Below are 21,180 nucleotides of genomic sequence, written 5' to 3'. Positions count from 1 at the left end.
GCAAAACCCACCAACACTCCAGTTGGTGACACTGAGCCAGGATATTGATCAGGAGTATCTACCTGGAGGATTAGCTTGCTAGTTTGATGATGGAAGTCAGAGTGGCCAGATGGAACCTACCTAGACACAGGGAGAACATGCAAACTCCAAAGCACAATATATATCATAATCAAACTGAAATAGTAATTCTAGTTTTGAAAAAAAAAAACAAAAAAACTGCAGTTATTTCAATAATAGATAGGCATATGTTGTGAAATATATGAGAATCTCAGATCAAATTTCAGTCTTGTCTCAAATGTATATGCGCTCGATCAGCCTTTAAATGTGCACTCTGAACAGAAGTCTACTTTTTGAACATAAATTGAAATCGCAAAATACTTGTATATAAAAAAAATTTAAAAATCAGGGCCTAATTTTTTTTTTCTAAAATCATGCAACTCCACTCTGCCCTGCATAGTGATTATGGGATTCAGACCTGGGACCTTCTTCATGTAGGGAGTTGCAATGAATATTTGAAAGCTGTGCATGTGTTAACTCTGCAAATGTGGTAAATGTGAATTCCAAGCGATTCTTTTATTATGCAACAATTTTCTTTTAATTGGTCCTTTTCCATTGCCTCAGAATTGATACTTTCTGAGTGCATAGCAGTTGTCATAACATAATAGAATACATGTAATCAGTAAACCTGGACTTGCCTCCTTTTGTTTGGTTAACCTACATCCAGGTCTTTATGTAACTTCTCTGTCTGAGTCATAGGCACATTTTTGAGAAGTTAGTCGCTCCATCTCCGCACCTTCGGCTCATTGAATACTATTCGTTTGACCTTTTGTGTAAGCAGACAAAAGATGAATGTCTTAACAATATTCGGCAAGCAACACGTAGAAAATTTAAGCTAGGAATCAGGTTTTGGCAATACTTTTACTGCTATAAAATGTCCCCTTCATCTTGATATATTTAGTCTGTTGCTGTCAGCCAATCATAGCCTGGCACCTATCTACCTAGCCATACTGTTTAAGTGCACTAGTCTCCAATACATTATAAAGCTCTATTCCAACTATCTATCTCCATCGCAGCAGCGTAATTATCAGCCACTTCACACTTCCCATCTCCTTCTCTTCTCCACCACCATCTACGTCATTCTTTCACGTCATTTTGTCACCATTATTAAAGATGTACTGTGTCAATTTTCTTATGGAGGGTCCACTATCTGCGTGCCTCATGGAGATGTTATTGCTTTGACTTTAATGTTCTACAGTATGACATTAGACTTAGCTATCTCCATGGAGACAAGCATCCATCCCTCTTCGTCTGCTTATTCAGGGCCAAGTCACAGGGGCAGCAGGGACTCTCAGACTTCCTCCAGTTCATCCGAGGGGATCCTGAGGTGTTCCCAGGCCAGCCAAGAGACATAGTCCATCCAGAACAGATGCTTGAGCCACCTCAGAGGAGGAGATGAGGAGACAGAGGTGAGATAGGTTGCAGTAAAAAAAAAATGTTTATATTAAGATTTGGACAATATATTTTTAGGATATGTAGTTTTCCTCCTAGAAATTCACATTTTTGAATTAAAGTTTTTATTTGACCAAAAGCAAGCAGAGGTGAAAGGGTCCGTTTGGCATGGGGCAGCAAACACAACCTAATCTGTGTGTATTCCCATGGGCGAACCAGAAACAATGTAGGGCACGTATCCTGGCTCTATTCTTAGTGCTGTGTGCAGTTATTTATAATGGACACAGCTGATCAAAGCCACAGCCGATTGGGTTTCCAGTCACTCCAGTTTCAATGTGACTCGCTGCAAGATAGAAATAATGTATACAAGGAAAAATCAAACAGCTATTTTTTTTGACAAGTACTGCAATTTGATTTGCAATATATGTTTTAAAAAGTAGGGTTCTCTTCAGAGAGCACATTGTAAACAACTCCAGGGGTGTTTGAGAGGAGACAGAAATATGAATATTATAAACTAATACAAGATTCATATGCATTTCAAAACATGTTTGAAGAGGTCGAAACTACAGACTTTTCCATAATAGGACGAGATATTTTGTGCAGTCGTAGCATTATGCAGCAGGTGGTTTGGCATTTTGCACAAAGCTTATACCATATTATCTTTACTGTCTGTTTAATCATCATTGCATTGTATCTCATATTAAAAAAGAAATTAATATTGATTTAATGAACATAAAACAGACTTTTAAAACAGTGGCATTAAAAACTAGCCCAATTTCTTGGCTTTGATGGGAGCAGCTACACAAATGTAACCAGTCTGACCAGTGTGACTTTTCAAATAATGATCATGACACAAAACTCTTAAACAAACAGCTTCTAGGAACCAGACAAGCAAACAACAGGGTGGTTCTGTGCTACTCAAGGACTCTCTACATATTCATATTTTCCATGGCTGTTTAGATATTTGTATCAGCACTAAAACTAAAGCTACTGTTGTAAATCAATTCTTGTTAAAGGTGCCCTATGTAACTTTTCTGCTTGTCGCCATGGAGATGCTATTGCTTTGCCCTGATTGTTTCACAACATAACATTAAACTATCTTGTGTGTATTCAATCGCAGGTCGTAAATACGTCGAAAAACATGCATTCTTACTGTGAGAAGGGTTGCCTTTCCGCAGAACCGGCACGTAATTTGGCCTTGAAGTGCCATCTGCTTGTTTTCATGGAAATAGATAAGTTTAATGCCACATGATGGAACATTCCAAGAAAAGCAATAACAACTCAAACGAGGCAGCGAATCCTCCACCACAAAGATTACATTAGGCCTCATTAATTAATTATTTGTCTCCATGGAGATGTAGTTCCAAAGTATGGTTTTAACTTTCATTTACTCATTTACTTGAAAAATGAACACATGTATTTTGAAACTTGTTGTATTGAAAGTACTAAATAAATGTGCATGTAACTGATTCCTACTAACTTAAATCAGAAGAAATCTGGTGACATCTTGATAATAAAAGTCATCTTATGGAAAATGTGACGTTGTGTATATCCGCACACATATGAGATAGGCCCTAACTGATGGAAAGTGTGACTAACACGCTAACAGACCACTTCCTCTGCTCCACTCTCTATGGTTCAACAGTGTAGGTACAGCAAGCACAGGACGACCTTATGTAACCCCAAACCACCACACACATGTACTCATACACTGTATGAAGAAGTAGGAAGATGATACTTCAATACAAACACCAGTCAAAAGTTTCATCACTACTGGTATGACTGCTAACTGTGAACAATGCTATTCAAATAGAGAGTACTTACCTTTTGTACTACCTACTTTATACCATACTAGACTAAAATAGACTTTTTGCTACTACTACTAAGTCAACTTGTACTTCTTACTACTGCGCTGGAACCTACTAAATAAGTACTGCTCACTTTCCGGTGTAAATTATTGTTATTCTCAAATTATCTTTTCTAATTAATAAAGTGTAATACAAGTACTTACACTACTACTACTACTACTACTACTACTACTACACTACTTACAAATGAGGATAATGCCACTACTACTAAACTACTACTACTACTACTGCTGCTACTACTACTTTTATGGCTACTACTATTATTAGGTTACTCCTGCATATACTAGTAAGCCTGATTGACAAATACCTGATTATTTCATACTCCTTTAAATATATTTTTTTTTTCTTTACTAATTTGTGTACTACTGCTGCTACCAGGAAGCAGAACACTATAGAATACTGAATACCTGTATTAAGATGTATTTTGTACTGTATTCTGAATATTTGGAATACTTTCACATTAACTAGTATTATATTATGGTGTAAAATGCAGCATAGGATTAGAACAGCTTTATGTTTATTGCACCATCTGTTATGTTTTTTTTTTATCTATCTAACTATAGAAGAAGAAAGTGCACATGTTTAAGGTTGATTAAGGTGCACTTTATTGTCCCCTTAAGGAAATGTCCTCTGCATTTGACCCATCCTTCAGTGCAGCTGGGGACCCGTCTCCAGATCTTGATTTAGTCCATAGTCTGGAGCAAACCCATCCGACACAGGGAGAAACATGCAAACTCCACACAGGAACGCCCCCTCACTAATAGTACTAATTAAGTACTGTGATGTGTTCCTTTAAATTTAGGAAAGTAACTACATTCTGCATACCCTCATATTAGTATCTGAATATATTTCCGGTACATGTAGGCTCTTTAGTTACTTCCTAACACTGACTACCACCATGCCCACTGTAATCTCCTAACTCTATCACTTTGTTATTTTGCCTCTCTAATCAAAAGCCCATTTATGAATTGCTCTTTGCTTACAGTGCACAAGTCTCTCTTTCCATCTGGTCCAGTCTTTTTCTAAATAGAGGGATTAGAATGTGCCGGGCGTTCCTCAGACGGAGAGGAGAGGAGCACAGATGGAGCGCTGCAGACGGAGGAGCTCGGAGCACATGACCAAAAACAAGAGAGAGAGCCAAGACAATACCAGAACCACGAAAAACAGGCCACTGCCGAGCCAGAGCTGCCTCCTGTCTGCAGCACGCAATCTGTCCAAACAAGTGTTGTGGTAGTCATAATGGTGGAGTTCAGACAAGGAGAATAGAAGTATTATGATGAAGTATTAAAGTAACAGAGGTGGGCAGTATTTCTTGAAAAATTTGTACTTGTCTGAGTAGTTTTCACGTACCACACTTTGACTCCTTCTTGAGTAATATATTGTACAGTATAGCAGTACTCTTAAATAAAAGTTATGGTTACTCTTTATTAGATTAACTTCAATTTATAAATCAGATGTTACGTGCCGACAGTCACTCTTCAGGTTACTCGTACTTGAGTAGTAGTTTCTCCAAATACTTTTCACTCTAACTATTCTCTTGGATCACTATTACTTAAATAAAATGATTTTGAAGTAATGTTACTCTTGAGGACAATTTTTGCCCACTCTACCCCAGTATCTTCCCCAGATGTTTAATTTTATCATTATTTGCTTGAGATTGGGCACACACACCATAATAATCTTATGGTTTAAAGTCCTTTCAGCTGTCAACAATCACATTTTTGGTGTTCAAACTGGCACCACATTTTGAAACTTTCATAAAAAAATAATTTCCTGAGAAGACATTGAACTTTGTGCCAGTTTTTGTTTCATTACAGAGATATTAACCATTAACCAGGTCAATAAATCTGTAATTTGACAGTTAAACAGCAAATTCCACCACAGACTTCTGACGTGTCTCCAGCTGGTTGATATTAATAAAAGTGACTGTTCACTTTGAGACACAGTGAGATATCTTAGCGTGTTGCTGTGCTCAGAGCCTATTTACATCTATAGGGAATCTATAATGTTATGTTGTCACGTTAGCGCAATAATATTATATCTGGCTAACATAATAAAATAATTGTGTGAAACATGATTTATAGTTCTTTATACTGCTGTAGGACCAGGGCTGCCGCTGCGATAGATTCCTGCTACAGTCTGGTTTACTCCTGACCATAACAGTTGGATGTGAGGGTCTAAGCAGGCCTGCTCTGAGCCTCTGGGCCTTGTCTGGGACTGACTCATCCGCACCGTCACCGTAGCAACAAGAAAATATTGTTGAGCTAATGGTCCAAAAATGTAAACATTAGCTCTGGGCCCGTACACTGTCCCGTTTGGAGATGGAGAGGAGACACAGTGAGCTTGGAGTTCAAATTGATATGATATTAGTGGAATCCATCAAAACTATCTGTAAAGGTCTCGGTTGAGGTTAAAGTTTTGCACAAAAAGTGAATGAAATATAGGCCTAGAACAAAATAATTAGTTGAGTTGACTAGAATTTGGGGTAGGAGCATATAGCACTATGAGAGATTAAATATTTGCAAGAAATATACTAATTTATGATCCACAAATGTTGATCCCTTGACGTGAGTGCAGTGCAAAGAGGAGGAGGGGCGGGGTCTACAGGTATAAGGAGCAGTGTGATTGGTCTAACAGATATCCACACCTCAGACTCTGCCCCTGCAGCCAGGTGTTTGTGATCAGAAACACTAAAAAAAATTGAAATTACCCACTAAAGACAGTACAGATTTATGCGTTGTGGCTCAGAAAGCTTCACATTTACCTAGTTTGCTCTAAAGTTGCCAAAAAATACTAGGAATAGACAACAATTCTATTAAAAGACCAGATACAAGCAAAAGTGTTTAGTTACACTTTAAGTCCTTTCAACTGACAACAATCATGTTTATGCAGTTGAAGCCATTGTGAAAAAATTATTATTTCACATTGACAGAGAAAATGTTGAACTGTGTGTCGTTTTTTGCTTGATGTGAATAAACCCAGTAATTACAGAGATATTAACCATAAACCAGGTCAACAAATCTACAATCTGACAGATAAAGGTGCACTGTGTAACTTTACTGGTGGAAGGTCAATCTATCTCCATGGACACAAGCAGGTGGCGCAACCAGGGCCAAGTTACATGTAAGATCTGTGGAGAGAGAGGCAAACACAACCTCAACCACATGTTTTTAAGGGACATCTGAGCAATAGTGGCTCAGTGGTTAGAGTGTTGGTCCCGCAACCCGAAGGTCGGAGGATCGAGTCCCGCTGTGTGTGTGAATGATAGGTGGTGGTCGGAGGGGCCGATGGCGCAGATTGGCAGCCTCGCTTCCGTCAGTCTCCCCAGGGCAGCTGTGGCTACATTAGTAGCTTACCATCACCAAGTGTGGAAATGAATAAATAATGACTATAGTGTAGCGCTTTGACAAGCCTGTAAAGCGCATTACAAGTGTAAAGCGCATTACAAGTGTAAGGCATTATTATTATTATTATTATAAAAACGTGTAATTGAGTACATGAAAAATATATATGTTTAATGCCACACTGTGCAACAATTCAGGCAAAGCAATAACTTCTCCATGGAAACAAGCAGGTGGTTAACCCTTCACTAGAAAGGCTACATAGTGTACTTTTAAACACTGACTGTGAAAATATCTCCTTATGATTTTGGGCGTTACTCATCTTTTATAATCTGCTTACTTTAACCTTATCTCTAAGCAGGACCGGTTTATTCTGGCCACTGTCATATGATGTTCTATATTTTAACCTCAGTCTCGGCATTTCACGGTCTGTTTATAACCCCCTCTTTGCTTACTTCATGCAACGTGAAGTCATAGCAAAATATAAATAAAAATGAATTTGAAATCAAAAAGGAATAAGTATTTTTGGCCGTTTACCATGTATGTGATCATCATACTCTAAGCACAGTACTGTATGGTCACTGCTGTATCACCCCACTGAAGTAATGGGTATTTTCAAACATATTCTGATGACTGTGTTCTGACTAGTCATATACAGGTATCAGAGTATAGCATTCATGCCAACAGGAATGACTGCATGACTAAATGTACTTTATGAAGTACTTGAAAGGATGTTCAGAGCCTGTCCCGTATTTCAATCGTCCAGACGTGTTATTCTGAGTCATACGTAACATGTTTTGCCAAGTCATCGGACCACATTTGGTGAGATTTTAGGATTAAAACTAGATGGATTTTAGTAAAAATAAAAAATAACAACAAAAAATAACAATATAAAGATAGTGTTGGTATAGTGTACACCCACTGATCTGTAAATCAGGGCTATGCAACGAGGCTGGAAACTCACCACACCGGCTTCACCCACATGCCTCTGCAAAATTGGCAAACCAGTACTGAACAGCGGTGGATAAAGTACTCAGTCTTGTTACTTAAGTACAAGTATAGATACAGAGGCAAAAAGTAAAAGTCTTTAAATACCCCTTTAAAAATGTACCGGTACTTTAAGAGAAAAAGTTAAAGTATTTCACACTAGTGTTAATTTGTTAAAGTGGAATTGTAGTGATATTGATTAAAAAATGATACATATTTTGGTCACAGTGACATGAGAAAATCAATTTCTTAATTTTGTCATGAATTTTGTGTATTTATTTTTGATTGCTCAAAGCCGAGGCTTGGACTCAAAAATTTTAGTCAGGATATTACAATAAGGGGTGGCAAATACAGTACTTTACTACTTGTACTTCATTACCTTCCATCCCTGGTACTGAACTAGTATTAAACAAGGACTAAACCAGGATCAAAATAACTAAATGACTACTAGCCCAGAATAAAACAAGGTCTAAACTAGGACTAACTAAACAAGTAAACAAGAGAAAATATTTAAAATAAAATGTTTTTGGGCTCCAGATAAGATTGTTTGGAGGGTCTAATCTGGCCCCTGGGCCACAAATTGAATGGGCCAGCTATAAATGATCAGATTACAGTGGATATTGTTGAAAATATTTAAAATGATTTAATCCTGCTTATTTTAGTAGTTTATTAGATTGAAAGGTTAGGAAGACTCTCGCACACTGTCTCACTCTTGGTTCACTTTTATTAATACAACGTTTTGGTCAGTCTGACTTTCCCCACCAAGAGTGAGACAGTGTGCGGGAGTCTTCTTAACCTTTCAGTCAAGTGCCTCTCCTCCAACGCACCTGTCGCCCAGTCAGGTGAAACATCAGTAAAACAAATATCTTATTGCAGCCTCGATTTTGGGAACCCCTGGGTTTAATGTGTTACGAAATCACAGTGGTACTTTTATTCAAGCAAAGTGGGTAAAGTGTCTAGTCAAATAGCACAACAGTTTGTGCAACACTACACTAGTAATGGAATTGAACCACCAGCTGTGCAAACGTATTTACCAGTGGATTTGAATATGTGGAGTAGGCCCATGATGTCAGCTTTATATCCCTACGCTGAGCTGATTAAAGCCTCCTAAACCAATATAAACATGTATTACCTGCCTCTAGTCAGCTATCAGGAAGAATGAGTAGGAAACACAGAGGTACAATTATGTGTTTACATCAAATACAGTCATTATATATACACCCACAACATGAATTATGAGATGATGTAATGCATCACAGCTTCAGTAAAACAATATGTCTGTACTTTACACACTGTTCATTCATAAAAAAAAAGATGGAGAACAACATAAGAAGCACAGGACAGAAACACTGAGCAGTTAAGGGGTGATTTGTCATTGTAACTAACTGGCGCCCCCTACAGGATAAATATGGAAGAGTATCAGTACTATAGCTTTATGTAACCTGCAGTATCCACAGTCTCATAATATTCTCATTTACAGTTTAGCAATTCCACTGGGTTTAAAATTGTGTTTGACAAAAACTACACTGTTTTGGATATAGTCGGTAAAAGAGGCCCAATTTAAAAGATTTGAAATAGTGAGGGTCTGGGTTAAAGAATGGATATATAGAGAGGAAAAAGATGCTGGTAGTGCTGTAGGATATGTACATTATTTCATAGATTTTACAAATGCACTAACATTTCTAGTAGGGGCCATCATTTGCTTGTCTACATGGATATACTACTATTTTGTCTGGAATGCTCCCAAGTATGACATTAAATGTATCCATTTCCATAGAGAGGTAAGTCAGTTAACAATATAATACATGCTTCAAGGTATTTTAATACATGCAAAATAGATAAGTTGGACAAGCAGATGGTGACTCTCAAGGTTCCCACACTTTGCTTGAAATTATTTTCCTGGATAGTTTTACAATTAAGGTGAGTCTAAGGCTATACAGTAAGTGCACAATGACTGCAAATGAATACTATACTTGTGCAATGTGGTATGACTGCAGTGCATTTGAGACATATATACTGTGGGCCCAGGGATGCTGGTAGTAAATCAGGGCTGCCTATGTGTGATGCCATGGTCGTGTCTAGCATTTATATAGAGCTTTTCCACCTTCAAGTCACTCAACGTGCTTTACATCAAGGAACCCACTCACCCATTCACACAAACATACACCAGTGTACTAAGACACTTGAGGCGAGGTAGGGTAAGTGTCTTGCCCAAGGACACAGAAACAGCATTCATCTGTGGAAGCTAGATTTGCACAGGCAGCCAGGTGGGTCAGTGGACAAACACTCTACCAACTGAGCTACTGTTGCCAAAATAGGTGTAATTTCCTGCATTTTGAGTAATTTTCAAGGTCAAAATAGGTCAAAAGTCCTAGAAAACGTCTTTTTTGTCTTATTTGCCAGTTCTCCAGGATTTACAGGACACGCGTAATCGCAGAAATGTTCCATAGAGCACATTTAAGTTTGAATATCATCACATCCCTTTGCACGGCAGGTTCACTCTTTCACTTCACCTTGTTGGAAAGCAGCTTGCAGCAAAGTCATTCCATTTTGATTTGTCTCTTATCGCAGAAAACACACAGCAGACACATTGAGTTAGTAGGCCTCAGGTGAGCCCCGTGCACTACATTATATAACACTCCGCTCTACTCTGCCACCTCTGCACGCTCCGACAACCTCCCTCCAACTAGTCCTAAATAAACCCTTTCTGTCCAAGCCAACATTTTTTATACTGGGCTTTTTGAAATAACAAAATGGTACAATTGTTTCACATCTTGTAGATTGAATTACCGTAATTCAAATACTTAGGAGGGGTAAAAGTAACTAAGTAGATGTTGTAGCAGTACTGTAGTAGCTGGAGTAGTTAATAGTAGCCTGTATGAAGCCCAACAGCCTGATTGCATGCTGTTGTTGTGCCCTTTGACAAGACACTTCTCTCATCAGACTTGAATGAGTATTAAGCTGGTAGTAGTTGTAGTAATAGTAGTGATAGTAAAGTATTGAGTTGATAGTATAGAAATTACTTGCACGAAATAATGCAAAAGCCACATTAATATCAAGCAAGAAGAATATATAAAAAAGTATTAAAAATAGGAAGTAAAATGTAACAAAGTACTGATATACCAATATGTATGAGAAATATAAGAAATATGTAAAGGAGCACTATTACTTTTGTCGTCACAAATAGCTTGTCTCCTTGGAGATGTTTTTGCTTTGCCAAGAATGTTCCACAGTATGACATTAAACTTATCTATGTCCAAGGAGACATGCAGATGAAGCTCCCTGCCCGAATTACAAGTCAGATCTGTGGAGAGGTGACCCTGTTCACAGTAAGAATGCATGTTTGTCAAGGTATTTTTGAGCAATGGTTTTAATAAATGCAAGATAGATGAGTGTAATGCTATACTGTGGAACACTCAAGGCAAAGCAATGACATCTCCATGGAGACAAGCCGGTGACAGACCCCCCACTATGCACCTTTAACGTACAACAAATGCATTATAATTCGGCACAGGCCTCGGTTGCGTTGTGATTCCTGCTAAGTGATAAACCTTATGTTGCGCCCACAGTCTAACACACATGATCAGAAGTGATATTTTTGCAGCCACAGCAGAGAACAAAGATACGCTGGTGTCACTTTGAACTGAACAGTGTTAACGAAAGTCGAGGATATTTTTGGCATCATTTTTTCCCCTGAAGACATTTCGCCTGCAGCCTCACCAGCTTCTTGTCAGACTGTTCAAAAAGTATATCAATTATAGAGATACAGTAGTGGTTAAAGGTCCTGTATTACACAAAATGGACTTTAAGCCATGTTAAAATATAAAACCTCATCAAAAACATACATGGACTTGTGTTTTGTTTCATTCACACGTTTGATTAATCCTTTATTATTAATCTGCCTATACCTCCAAATTTGAACATGCTCTGTTCCACTTTGTGATGTCATGAAGTGGTAGTTTTCAAGTTAACAGCTCCTTTTACCATTAGTTCAGTAGAGACTGACAATTCCAGGGAAATCATCTAAATGATGGTATTGGTAGTAGTCCGGCAACAGTTAAATCACATTCTATATCAATGCGGCCATTGCCATGACATCGCCATGACATCACCATAGCAACTGGTAAATAAATGCACAACAGCTATGAGTACAATGTTGGGACTAGCTTCATTTAAAACACTGAAGTAACTCATATTTCAGACATTTACAGACAGTGAACAGACTCTTCACATTCACAGGTGAGACAGTTCAGTTTGTCGCCGTGGTAACTGCGTATTAAACAACTTGGAGCTGTGCGTTATGCAGTTTTTACGCACCTCACGGAGGAGTGTGGGTTAAAACTGCATTGTTGTTTAGAGCGTTGTTGTTTAACACACTTAATGCTTACTTTCTAATCAGAACTATTTAGACAAGTTCTGGCCCTTGTTAGCATTGTGGTTGCTAGGTAACAGTAATGAAATTACCTCTACATATGTCATATCTGCTTCCAGTGTCCAAACAGGAAGTACAATTATAAACTTGACCAAACTGAAAAATAAGAAAAAACTAGTCAAGAGTTTTAGTAATATCTTAAATATAGGCTAATCATGTTTACCATGTTTTTGTGAAATTACTTGTCAAAGCTTAATATTTCATAAATCAAGGCCAAGATTCAAATCATTTTGTAATGTTATTGTTGATGTTCATGCCAGGACTTATTTTTATACCACATTTGGGTTGGTCCTTTCCAACTACATTTGGAAATAAACTTACATACTAGGGCTAAACAAAGTATCAAAAGTCAGATACTGATACTAAAACTAGTATAGAATTTAAATACTAATTTGAGCAGGTATTAATACTAAAAAAAAGTCACACTTCACAGGGCAGAAACAAACCTTTCCTGAATACCTTTAGAATGATCTTGAGCTGTATCAGAATAAGTATAAGACACATAGACTAGTATACACCCATGGACCACTATGAAACCTACCTGGACCACTGAGGGATTATACAGATATAAGACCGCATAGTAATACAAAAGAAAGTACTACAATTTAATACTGGAAATTACGTTCTACTGTCTATTTTCTTTTTAATTATCATCATGTTATTGGAATCACTATTGAGTATCAAGTCTATTAAGTTTGAAATGTTAATACTGTGACAACAGTACTACATACATTTAATTCATTTTTCATGAATTCATTATATAAGCCAATTCCCTGTCGTAGCTCCACCACAGCTGCTGGAGCGATCTGGGAATTCTGTACACGTTTGAAAATTCTAATTCTCCCAGCGTACATCCAGTTAGAACACACTGACCTCTCCCTCTGGAGTCTAACAGAGTCCTGGCTCTGACCTTTTTCAAAATCAGGACTTGGGACTTTTTCACGGGTCTAATCACCTGCGCAGATGTTACCGGGTCATTTAGGTGCAGTCCACAGTGGTCTGAAACAAGGAGACTGGATCTGAAATATGCATTTGGTTCTATGCTTAAGACTTACATTTTAAAATAATTGGCCCCTGAAACCAGGTCGACTAAAACAACACACTCTTTTCATCATAAACTTAGTGGCATTTTAATTTTGTGTTCAGACACCTGAGCTCTGCATAACCTGTTCTGTGTTCTATTGACCATTTGTGAGATAGATTTCCATGTGTATGGGCCAACACTTTTCCCTCATGACACTTATTACAATCTAGCTCTTGGCGGGATGATGACTAGCACCGTCTCAGGCCAGATGAGACCTTTGTGTAGAGTTTGTGTCCGGGTAGGTGTCCTCCAAAAAAACAAAACTAAAAACAATTTCTGTGTTTTTCTGAACCTGTCCAGTTTGATCAATTGTATGACAATTTAATTGGTCAGCTTATTAATTTGCAGTTACAGAACTGCAGTGTGTGTAGTGTGACTCCTCTAAAGAGTAAACACTACAGGAATCAGAATGATTAACTCGACTAAGGAAGCTGAATATGTGTAAACTGTAGACAACCTTATCATTGTTTTAAAAAGTGATAAACTATTATTCAGATCAATTAAATCATTTTATGACTTTTTATATATGTAAAAATACATGCAGTTATTGAAATAATATGGTGTATTTTTCCTCCTCAGAAAATACCTATTCATGTTCTAAGTTCATTTACAATTATCACAACAACAGCACTACACAGTGGTCAATCTCAAAACTTCAGAGGCTAAAGAGAATGACTTCCAATAATCAGAGAAAATTATATATAATTATAATTTTCTCTGATTATAATTATATATCCATCCATTTTCTTCCGCTTATCCAGAACTGGGTCACGGGGGCAGCAGTCTAAGCTGTGACTCCCAGACTTCCCTCACCCCAGACATGTCCTTCAGCTCCTCCAGTGAGACCCCAAGGCGTTCCCAGGCCAGCCGAGAGACATAGTCCCTGAACCGTGTCCTGAAAATTATATAATTATAAAATAAAAGTAGTCTGTGCAGTGGTTCGCACACTTAGCCCTTTCCCCAGGTTGTGTGGGGCTTTTGGGTAAAGTTTGCATGTTCTCCCACCCTGTGTCTGAGCAGGTTTAAGGCCTCTTCTTATGGTACAATCATCTTCACTCTTTCAAACACATCATATTTGGGATTGGTCATAGATATTCTTCCAGATCTGTAGTCCATCTCTGTAGTTTGCACTGGGCTCTTACATGGCTCCCTCACAGTACCTCAGAGTCATATCTATGAAACAACAGCACAATACATGAGACAGTCATGTGTATAACTACCCCCCATAAGCCCACACTGCAGTTACCCGGGCACAGCACTTTGGCCAGGGGGGCCTTGAGTCTCCACAGCTCCAGGTTCTCTCTCTGGTCCTGGGCAGCGTGGAAAGTGGTGAAGTGCAGGGCGGGCCACCAGTCCATCCTCCCAGACATCACTTTTGATACAGTGTCTTTAAAGTCCTCTCTGTTCAATCACACAATGCAGAAAACATTTAAGCAACATCAACATACACAAGGAAACATGTCTCAAGATTAGAGCTGTCAAAAGTATCGAAAATCAGACACTAATCGATCCTAAAAATAGTATTGAAACTAGATACTGATTTGAGCAGGTATCAATACTAAAAAAGTGACATTCACAGACAAAAATGAGTATCTTAGGAATAATCTTGAGCTGTATCAGAGTAAGTATAAGACAAATAGACTAGTATACACCCATGGACCACTATGAACCTACCTGGACGACTGAGGGATTACACAGATTTAAAGCCACATGGGAATAGAAAAGAAACTACTATGTTGAAAATGACATTCTATTGTCCAAATAAAGAGTGTTTTTAATTATCATTGTTGTATCGGAATTGATATTGAGTATCAAGGCTATTCCTTAGTATTGAAATAGGGTTTGAAATTTTTGAGTATTGTGCCAACACTACAGGTATATTATAAGTATTATTTGGATTACTCTGACTGTAGTTTTTCAATTATTGATGTAAGAGTCTTCCAGATCTCCAGGTTGTTCCTCCAGCAAGCGTAGTCCAGCATATCCACAGTGACTTCCAAAGCCTTTTTAGTTTTACCTTCAAACATTGAAACAATGAACAACATTATATTTATTCAACTAAATGTTAATTTTTTGTTATTAAAGAGGGGTATTACACTTCTATGGGGTATTAATTGCTAACATATTACATATTTAGATCACTATGTTACCTTTTATTGTTTTGAAAATGCTATATTCACCAAAAAGAATGTATTAACATATTTAAATAGTTTTTGATGTTCTAAGTCCCCCTTCCCTTTGCTTCGCAGCCCAAGTCACTCCTGCATATAACATCAGGTTTGTGAAGTTGTAGTGTATTGTTTTGTACCGTGCTTTTGTATGTTTATGGATGGGAACATGGGTGACGTAGGCTTGTGGGCTGAACATTGTGCAGAATCTTAGAGCTAACCGTAAGGAAGATTCAAACAGGACCCGGTAGAGATCATTAAAATATTAAAACATGCATTAATGACATAAAACCACTTCAGGCATGTTTTTGATGAGGGAACAACATTATAACATGGTAGAATGCTCAAAAAAAGTAAATTTTGCATAATACCCCTGCTTTAATGAATGACTATGAGCTCTGAGACACTGGAAATTGCGTGTCTCGCTTAGAGCTAGAGAATAACCAGGATTTTAGATTTACCTAACTGAAGCAGAAGGGAGCAGTAGTCAGTCATCAGTGTATGGCTTGGGACTAAGGACTGAAGGGTCTGAACAAAAAAAAAAACCCCAAATAGGATTAACTTAAAATAAAATACATAATTCAAATGATCAGAAATAATAATATATGGCTGCAATCATTCACCAGAATAATTGTGACTCATTGACTAACAAGTGAAAATCGATAATTGTTAACTGGACTATACACACTCCAAAACACATGAGAAAAGAGTTATACCAAAAACAGTGGCATTATGAAATTAAATTAAATTGTCCAAAAAAAAAAAAAAAAAATTATAACTTTTTATAACTAAAATACACTTTGTTTGTAAATATTCTCTATATAGGAGCTCAGTTACCATATTATTGCTGGCTATTGGTCTATGCTAATGATGAATAATAGTTTTTGTACTTTGAGCACTTTGAGGAGCTTCTTGTTTGGCTCGTTGTGCCTCTTCAGATACTGGTACAGATAAACGTGTGCGTTGGGATTTGGAGGGAACGCGTTGTTATAGGCATACTCTTTCAGAATCCTCAGAGCCTCCTTCTCGTCATCGTAAAACTCCAACATCTGGGAAATTATTGTACACACAGGAATTAGGCAACATACAAGGGGAACAAATTATGACTTTTATAGACTTTTAAGAGCTTTTTGATTGATTCATGCATGTTTGAGTAATGCTGGATTATCATGCAATCGAAACTCAAGTGTTCAGAAAATCTCTGTTTTCACATACCCCGAAACCCTGCCCACTTCTCTGTATTTGCTTGTGATTATTAAAAAAATAAATAACATTGGGATTCTAAAATATCTTGAAGACATTTTTCAACAATAAAAACATGTAGATAAAAATCTGCTTCTGTTGAATTTGGTGAAATGCCACTATGCAGGATTTTCAGTTCTGCAGTTTTGAACAGAAAACAATATTATTAGAGCAACATTGAAGTATACAAAATGTAAAATGATGACCTAGGTATGTCATAGTTTAATACAAAAAATAAGAATAATTAAATATAATTTTGGAGGATATATTACACGTGAAACAGACAAAATTACACTATTCTTGTGTGATTTTGCAGTTGTTCACATATAAGATCCATAGCAAAAAAGTGTGAATTCTGTCAACTGGACTGAAAAGTTTTGCCACTCATCCAAGAAGCTTCTTCAGTTCAGTTGCTATACACTATACTTGATTTCTTTACGTACACCTAAGCAATATGTATGTTCAAAAGTACCACTCTCTTACCTCCACATAGCTCAATATAAAGGGATCCCAGACACCAGGGAATTTAAAAATCTCTTTCATATTCGTTGAAGCATGTTGGAAACATTTGTGCATGGATTGAATCTTAACATTTTGTGCCAAATCTGAAAAAATAAACAAATGAAACTCAAAATCAATTATTGTGTATAAATACAGTCATTAAATTAAGTCAAGGAATATTTAGTTTCTAATAGATAACAGCAGGGGGCACTGTGATGTTATGGTCCATCCTAAATGTTCACACTACTGTATAACTTGAAGCAGGGGTGGAAAGAGTACTGAAAATTTGTACTTGATTAAAAGTACACTTACATGGCTAAAAAATGTACTCAATTACAAGAACAAGTACTACTGCCAAAATTGTACTTAAGTAAATGTAAAGAGTAAGCATGAAAAATACTACTCCTTTGGACAAAACTTAAAGTGCAGATGACTGGTTTTCATGTTTTTCTTATTATGACTTGGTTTGGTGGGATAGTGCCTGCGGTAAATATTTATCATAGTTTTACATCAGTTAAGTAGCAGTTTGTGGGAAAAAGTTGAGAAGAAAAATACAAAAATGTATTTTAGTTCTGAAGTTCTAAAACCAGTGACACAAACAATTAATCCAAAATGCAGGAACAATTTATGCACAAGGAAAACATTTTTAACTTTAGTTATAACCTTCATTTAACAATATAAAGGTGTTGCCATTTAATTGCATTTGTCTAATCAGATTGTGTAATTTAAACAAGTTTTGGATTTTGTTAACAGTATGGTTGCTAGGTAATGGAACTGGAATTACCTCTACGTCCGTCAGCTCGTGTCCAACCAGGAAGTAAAATGATGAACTTCACCAAAATTAAAAACAAACAAACTAAACAAGATTTTTAGTAACATCTTAAATAACTATGTTAACTATGATTTAGTGAGAAAAGTACTCTAACCTGTCATATGCACTTTAATCAATTCAAATGTGTAAAAGTTTATTTTAAACCACTACTGGAATATTCTTTGAGCTATAGCCAATCAAAGCAGGCGATGCATCGCTCAAATGTTTGAAGGTATAGAAAAGAGCAGAACAGAGCAAAGAGCAGGTGAAACAGTCGTGGGCTTGTGCTGTACTCAGTAACTCCTCTGATTTTAAATGTAACTAATTCCAGTTGCATGCTAGAATTTTACTAGTAGAAATAAAATCTACTCAAAAAGTACAATTACACAAAAAAATCTATTCCATTAAAGCGGTGTGAGTATTTGTAATCAGTTACTTCCATCTCTGACTACAAGGGTGTATAATAGTACTTCACAGAACATGAGAAGTACCAGTGAAACTGAATGAATATGTAAACTTATACCTTCGTTAGAGCCCTCTTCCTTCTCACACCAGATGACATAGTCCAGTAGACTCCTATAGGCCTGGATCAGTTTAGTTCTTTTCATCTGAATTGCGGTCTCCTTTCCATGTCTCCAACTCTCCGCAATAGTCAGCATGTTTTTGGCCTCTTGAATTTGACCATTGATAAGCAGGTGAAAAGACTGCTCCAAACACAACTGAAATATTTCACACAGATCTTATTAGTTCAATGTTTGCACCTAAAATCTAAATAATAAAAACAGTGTACCTTCAAGAACTGCTTTACTCCTGTGTGTTTAATTCGTTCATAAACAGTGTTATAGTCCTCCTGTTTTGAGTTTGGGTGATGGTGAAGAATCTCAATGCCCATTCTCCAAATTTGCTGCAATACAAAAATTGTATTGATGCAATTAAAAAGAACTTAAAAGGTGTACTGTGTAACTTTTCTGTCAGAGTTCTGCCACTAATACATCTCCATGGAGATGCTATTGCTTTTCTTAGAATAACCCAATATAGCAACGAACCCATCCATCTCCAAGGAGAGCTGAGGTCAAAGTTACAGGTCAAATCTGTGGAGCGGCGACCCCGTTCACAGTAATAATACATGCTTTTGAATCTATTTTTCAGCATCAGAAATAGGTAGGTTTAAATAGGTGTAATGCTATACTGAATAGCACTTCAGGCAAAGTAGTAGAGACTCTACAGACACAAGCAGGTAGCAAGCTCCCCACCAGAAAAGTTATATAGTTCACCTTTAAAATCAGTAGGTGTAGTATAAGAGAATGCAAATGGTACAGAAGATTCAATGTTTAAAAGGGAATTGATACTTTGCAGCAGATGTCATCAACATTCCCTGAAGGGTGCAGCTAACATGAGGCACTGCTCTGTCTGAAGTTCTGTTACTGCAGTTACACTTTAATCTGAGCTTTGTTTCAGCACATTCTGACCATATAGAATTGTGATGTTAAACAAGTCCCCTCTCAAATAATATATTTCAGTTAGTCACCCTCACTTATTTGTTGAAAATCGTACACCTGAACAGGACCACAAACGCTCATATTGGTCACAGGCTCCTGAAAATGTGTTGTTTAAATCCTTTTTGTATTATTTCTTGAGTTTAAAAGAAAAAAAAAATGTATCAGGTTGTGTTTGCTAATGTGAGCATTGTGTTACCTCTTTATACTGCGCTTCATGATTATGAGTACTGTCCTCTAATATTTGTTGGAAAAATTCCATGTACTCTGCAGCCTCCTCCCATCTGTGGTGCAACATGGCGTCTCTGATCTGCTCCAGACACAACCTTGTACTCTCATGAAGTCCAGTTTCACGTTGGGCTATGATAAGAACAAAAAAACATTAGCTGACAATACAGGAAGGACTTATTAAGGATAAATAGCTGTATGATGTATGTAATTTATCACTCACTCTTTAGCATAGGGAAATTAGGAAGAGGTAACTTTGCCTTCTTCACAGATGCAGTGGAGTTTACAGAAAGATTGTCACTTTCTGGTTCCTGTGGTTCGAGTTGAGTCTCAGTTTCATCCATGGTGACTTCCACAGTAGAATATTTTCCTCAGTTAGAAATTTGCCTAGTTATGAACAGTCAAAAATAAGCCGAGATTCTTAAAGGCGCAGTATGTAACTTCTTTTTTGGAAGGACTGCCACCTGCTGGCACATGAACATGGTAATGCTCTACCCTACTTCTACTAGAATGTTCCACTGTATGGCCTTAAACTTCTTTTTCCACAGAGACAAAAAGGTCACAGCACCAGACCAAGTGACAGGTCAGATCTGTGGAAAGGCGATCCCACTCAACAGCAATAAAAACACCTGCAGTTGAATAAATGGATATATAATTTAAATGCCATACTGTGGAATATTCCAGTAAGTAATAACATCTCCATGAACAAAAGAAGGTGGTGAAGCCTCAAGAAAAGTTACATAATGTGCCTTTAAAGGGCCTCTATTATGCTAGTTTCTGATATATCCTATAATGTTGTTTCCTTATCAAAAACATAGCTGGAGTTGTGTTTTGTTTCATTCACATGTTTAACACACAAACCCTGCATATTTTAGTTCTACCCTCAAACTGAAAACACTCTGTTCCACCTTGTGATGTCATGTGGTAATACAGGAAATGCCTCACTGTGTTTTTAAACTCCACACACCTTAACTAGAATCAGTTGGGTGATTTCAGCCCTGGAGTTGCCCATTTCTACTGAACTAAAATCACAATGAGGTACAGAGCATCTTGAGCTTTGGAGATGTAGACTACTTCAACATATGCACATGGGCACTGCTGTTTTTGTGTTTTGTTTTTTGATGAAGTAACAACATCATAACAAAGGTGAAAACTCACAAGAATCAGTTTTGTGTAATATAGGACCTTTAACATGCGCAACAACATTTTAAGAGATTTAACGTCATTCTCTTGCAAATATAAAAGCTACTGCGACTACTCATTGATTGGCAAATAAAGAATTATGAATGAAACTTACCTTTTTGCATATATTTTACTCCTTGGTGAACGAGTGAACTGTGTTTACAATTTCAATGTGGCTAAGCAACCACTTCAACTAGAAATGTGATAAAACAAACAAAAAGCGGATATTCTCACATTCTAAAACAATATCTGACTAAATTCCTGAGTGATACTCGCGTGCGTCCCTGAAACATGTGTTGCTTTGTCCACAACAAGGAAGTGAATGTGTGGATGCATTTTCATTGGTTAAAACAAACGGAAAAGGCGGAGTAACAAAAAAGAGACACGGGCA

At 37.2% G+C, this 21,180-nt stretch overlaps 1 protein-coding gene across 2 annotated transcripts; it reads right to left on the bottom strand.

Annotated features, from left to right (window-relative positions):
- Positions 1 to 13,942: 13,942 nt before the first annotated feature.
- On the bottom strand, positions 13,943 to 20,966 carry taf1a (TATA box binding protein (TBP)-associated factor, RNA polymerase I, A). Of its 2 annotated transcripts, XR_008649231.1 has the most exons (12): positions 20,905 to 20,966; positions 19,831 to 19,994; positions 19,579 to 19,739; positions 18,674 to 18,787; positions 18,407 to 18,602; positions 17,055 to 17,176; positions 16,220 to 16,378; positions 15,791 to 15,857; positions 15,064 to 15,178; positions 14,408 to 14,562; positions 14,167 to 14,334; positions 13,943 to 14,056 (listed from the first exon to the last, which is right to left on the bottom strand). XR_008649231.1 is itself a non-coding variant. In XM_033991416.2 (11 exons), exons 2-11 carry the CDS (start codon positions 19,949 to 19,951, stop codon positions 14,300 to 14,302), a joined length of 1,245 nt encoding a protein of 414 aa, XP_033847307.1. In that variant the 5' UTR covers positions 19,952 to 19,994; positions 20,905 to 20,966; the 3' UTR covers positions 13,943 to 14,299. The 2 variants fall into 2 exon arrangements, 1 of the variants encoding a protein (XP_033847307.1); XM_033991416.2 differs by having other exon boundaries at positions 13,943 to 14,334.
- Positions 20,967 to 21,180: the final 214 nt, after the last annotated feature.

The sequence above is a fragment of the Periophthalmus magnuspinnatus genome, chromosome 24 (genome assembly GCF_009829125.3).
Source record: "Periophthalmus magnuspinnatus isolate fPerMag1 chromosome 24, fPerMag1.2.pri, whole genome shotgun sequence".
NCBI lineage: Eukaryota > Metazoa > Chordata > Actinopteri > Gobiiformes > Gobiidae > Periophthalmus > Periophthalmus magnuspinnatus.
The sequence above is the reverse complement of the archived record's forward strand: the minus strand, read 5'-3'. Positions and strand labels throughout refer to the sequence as shown.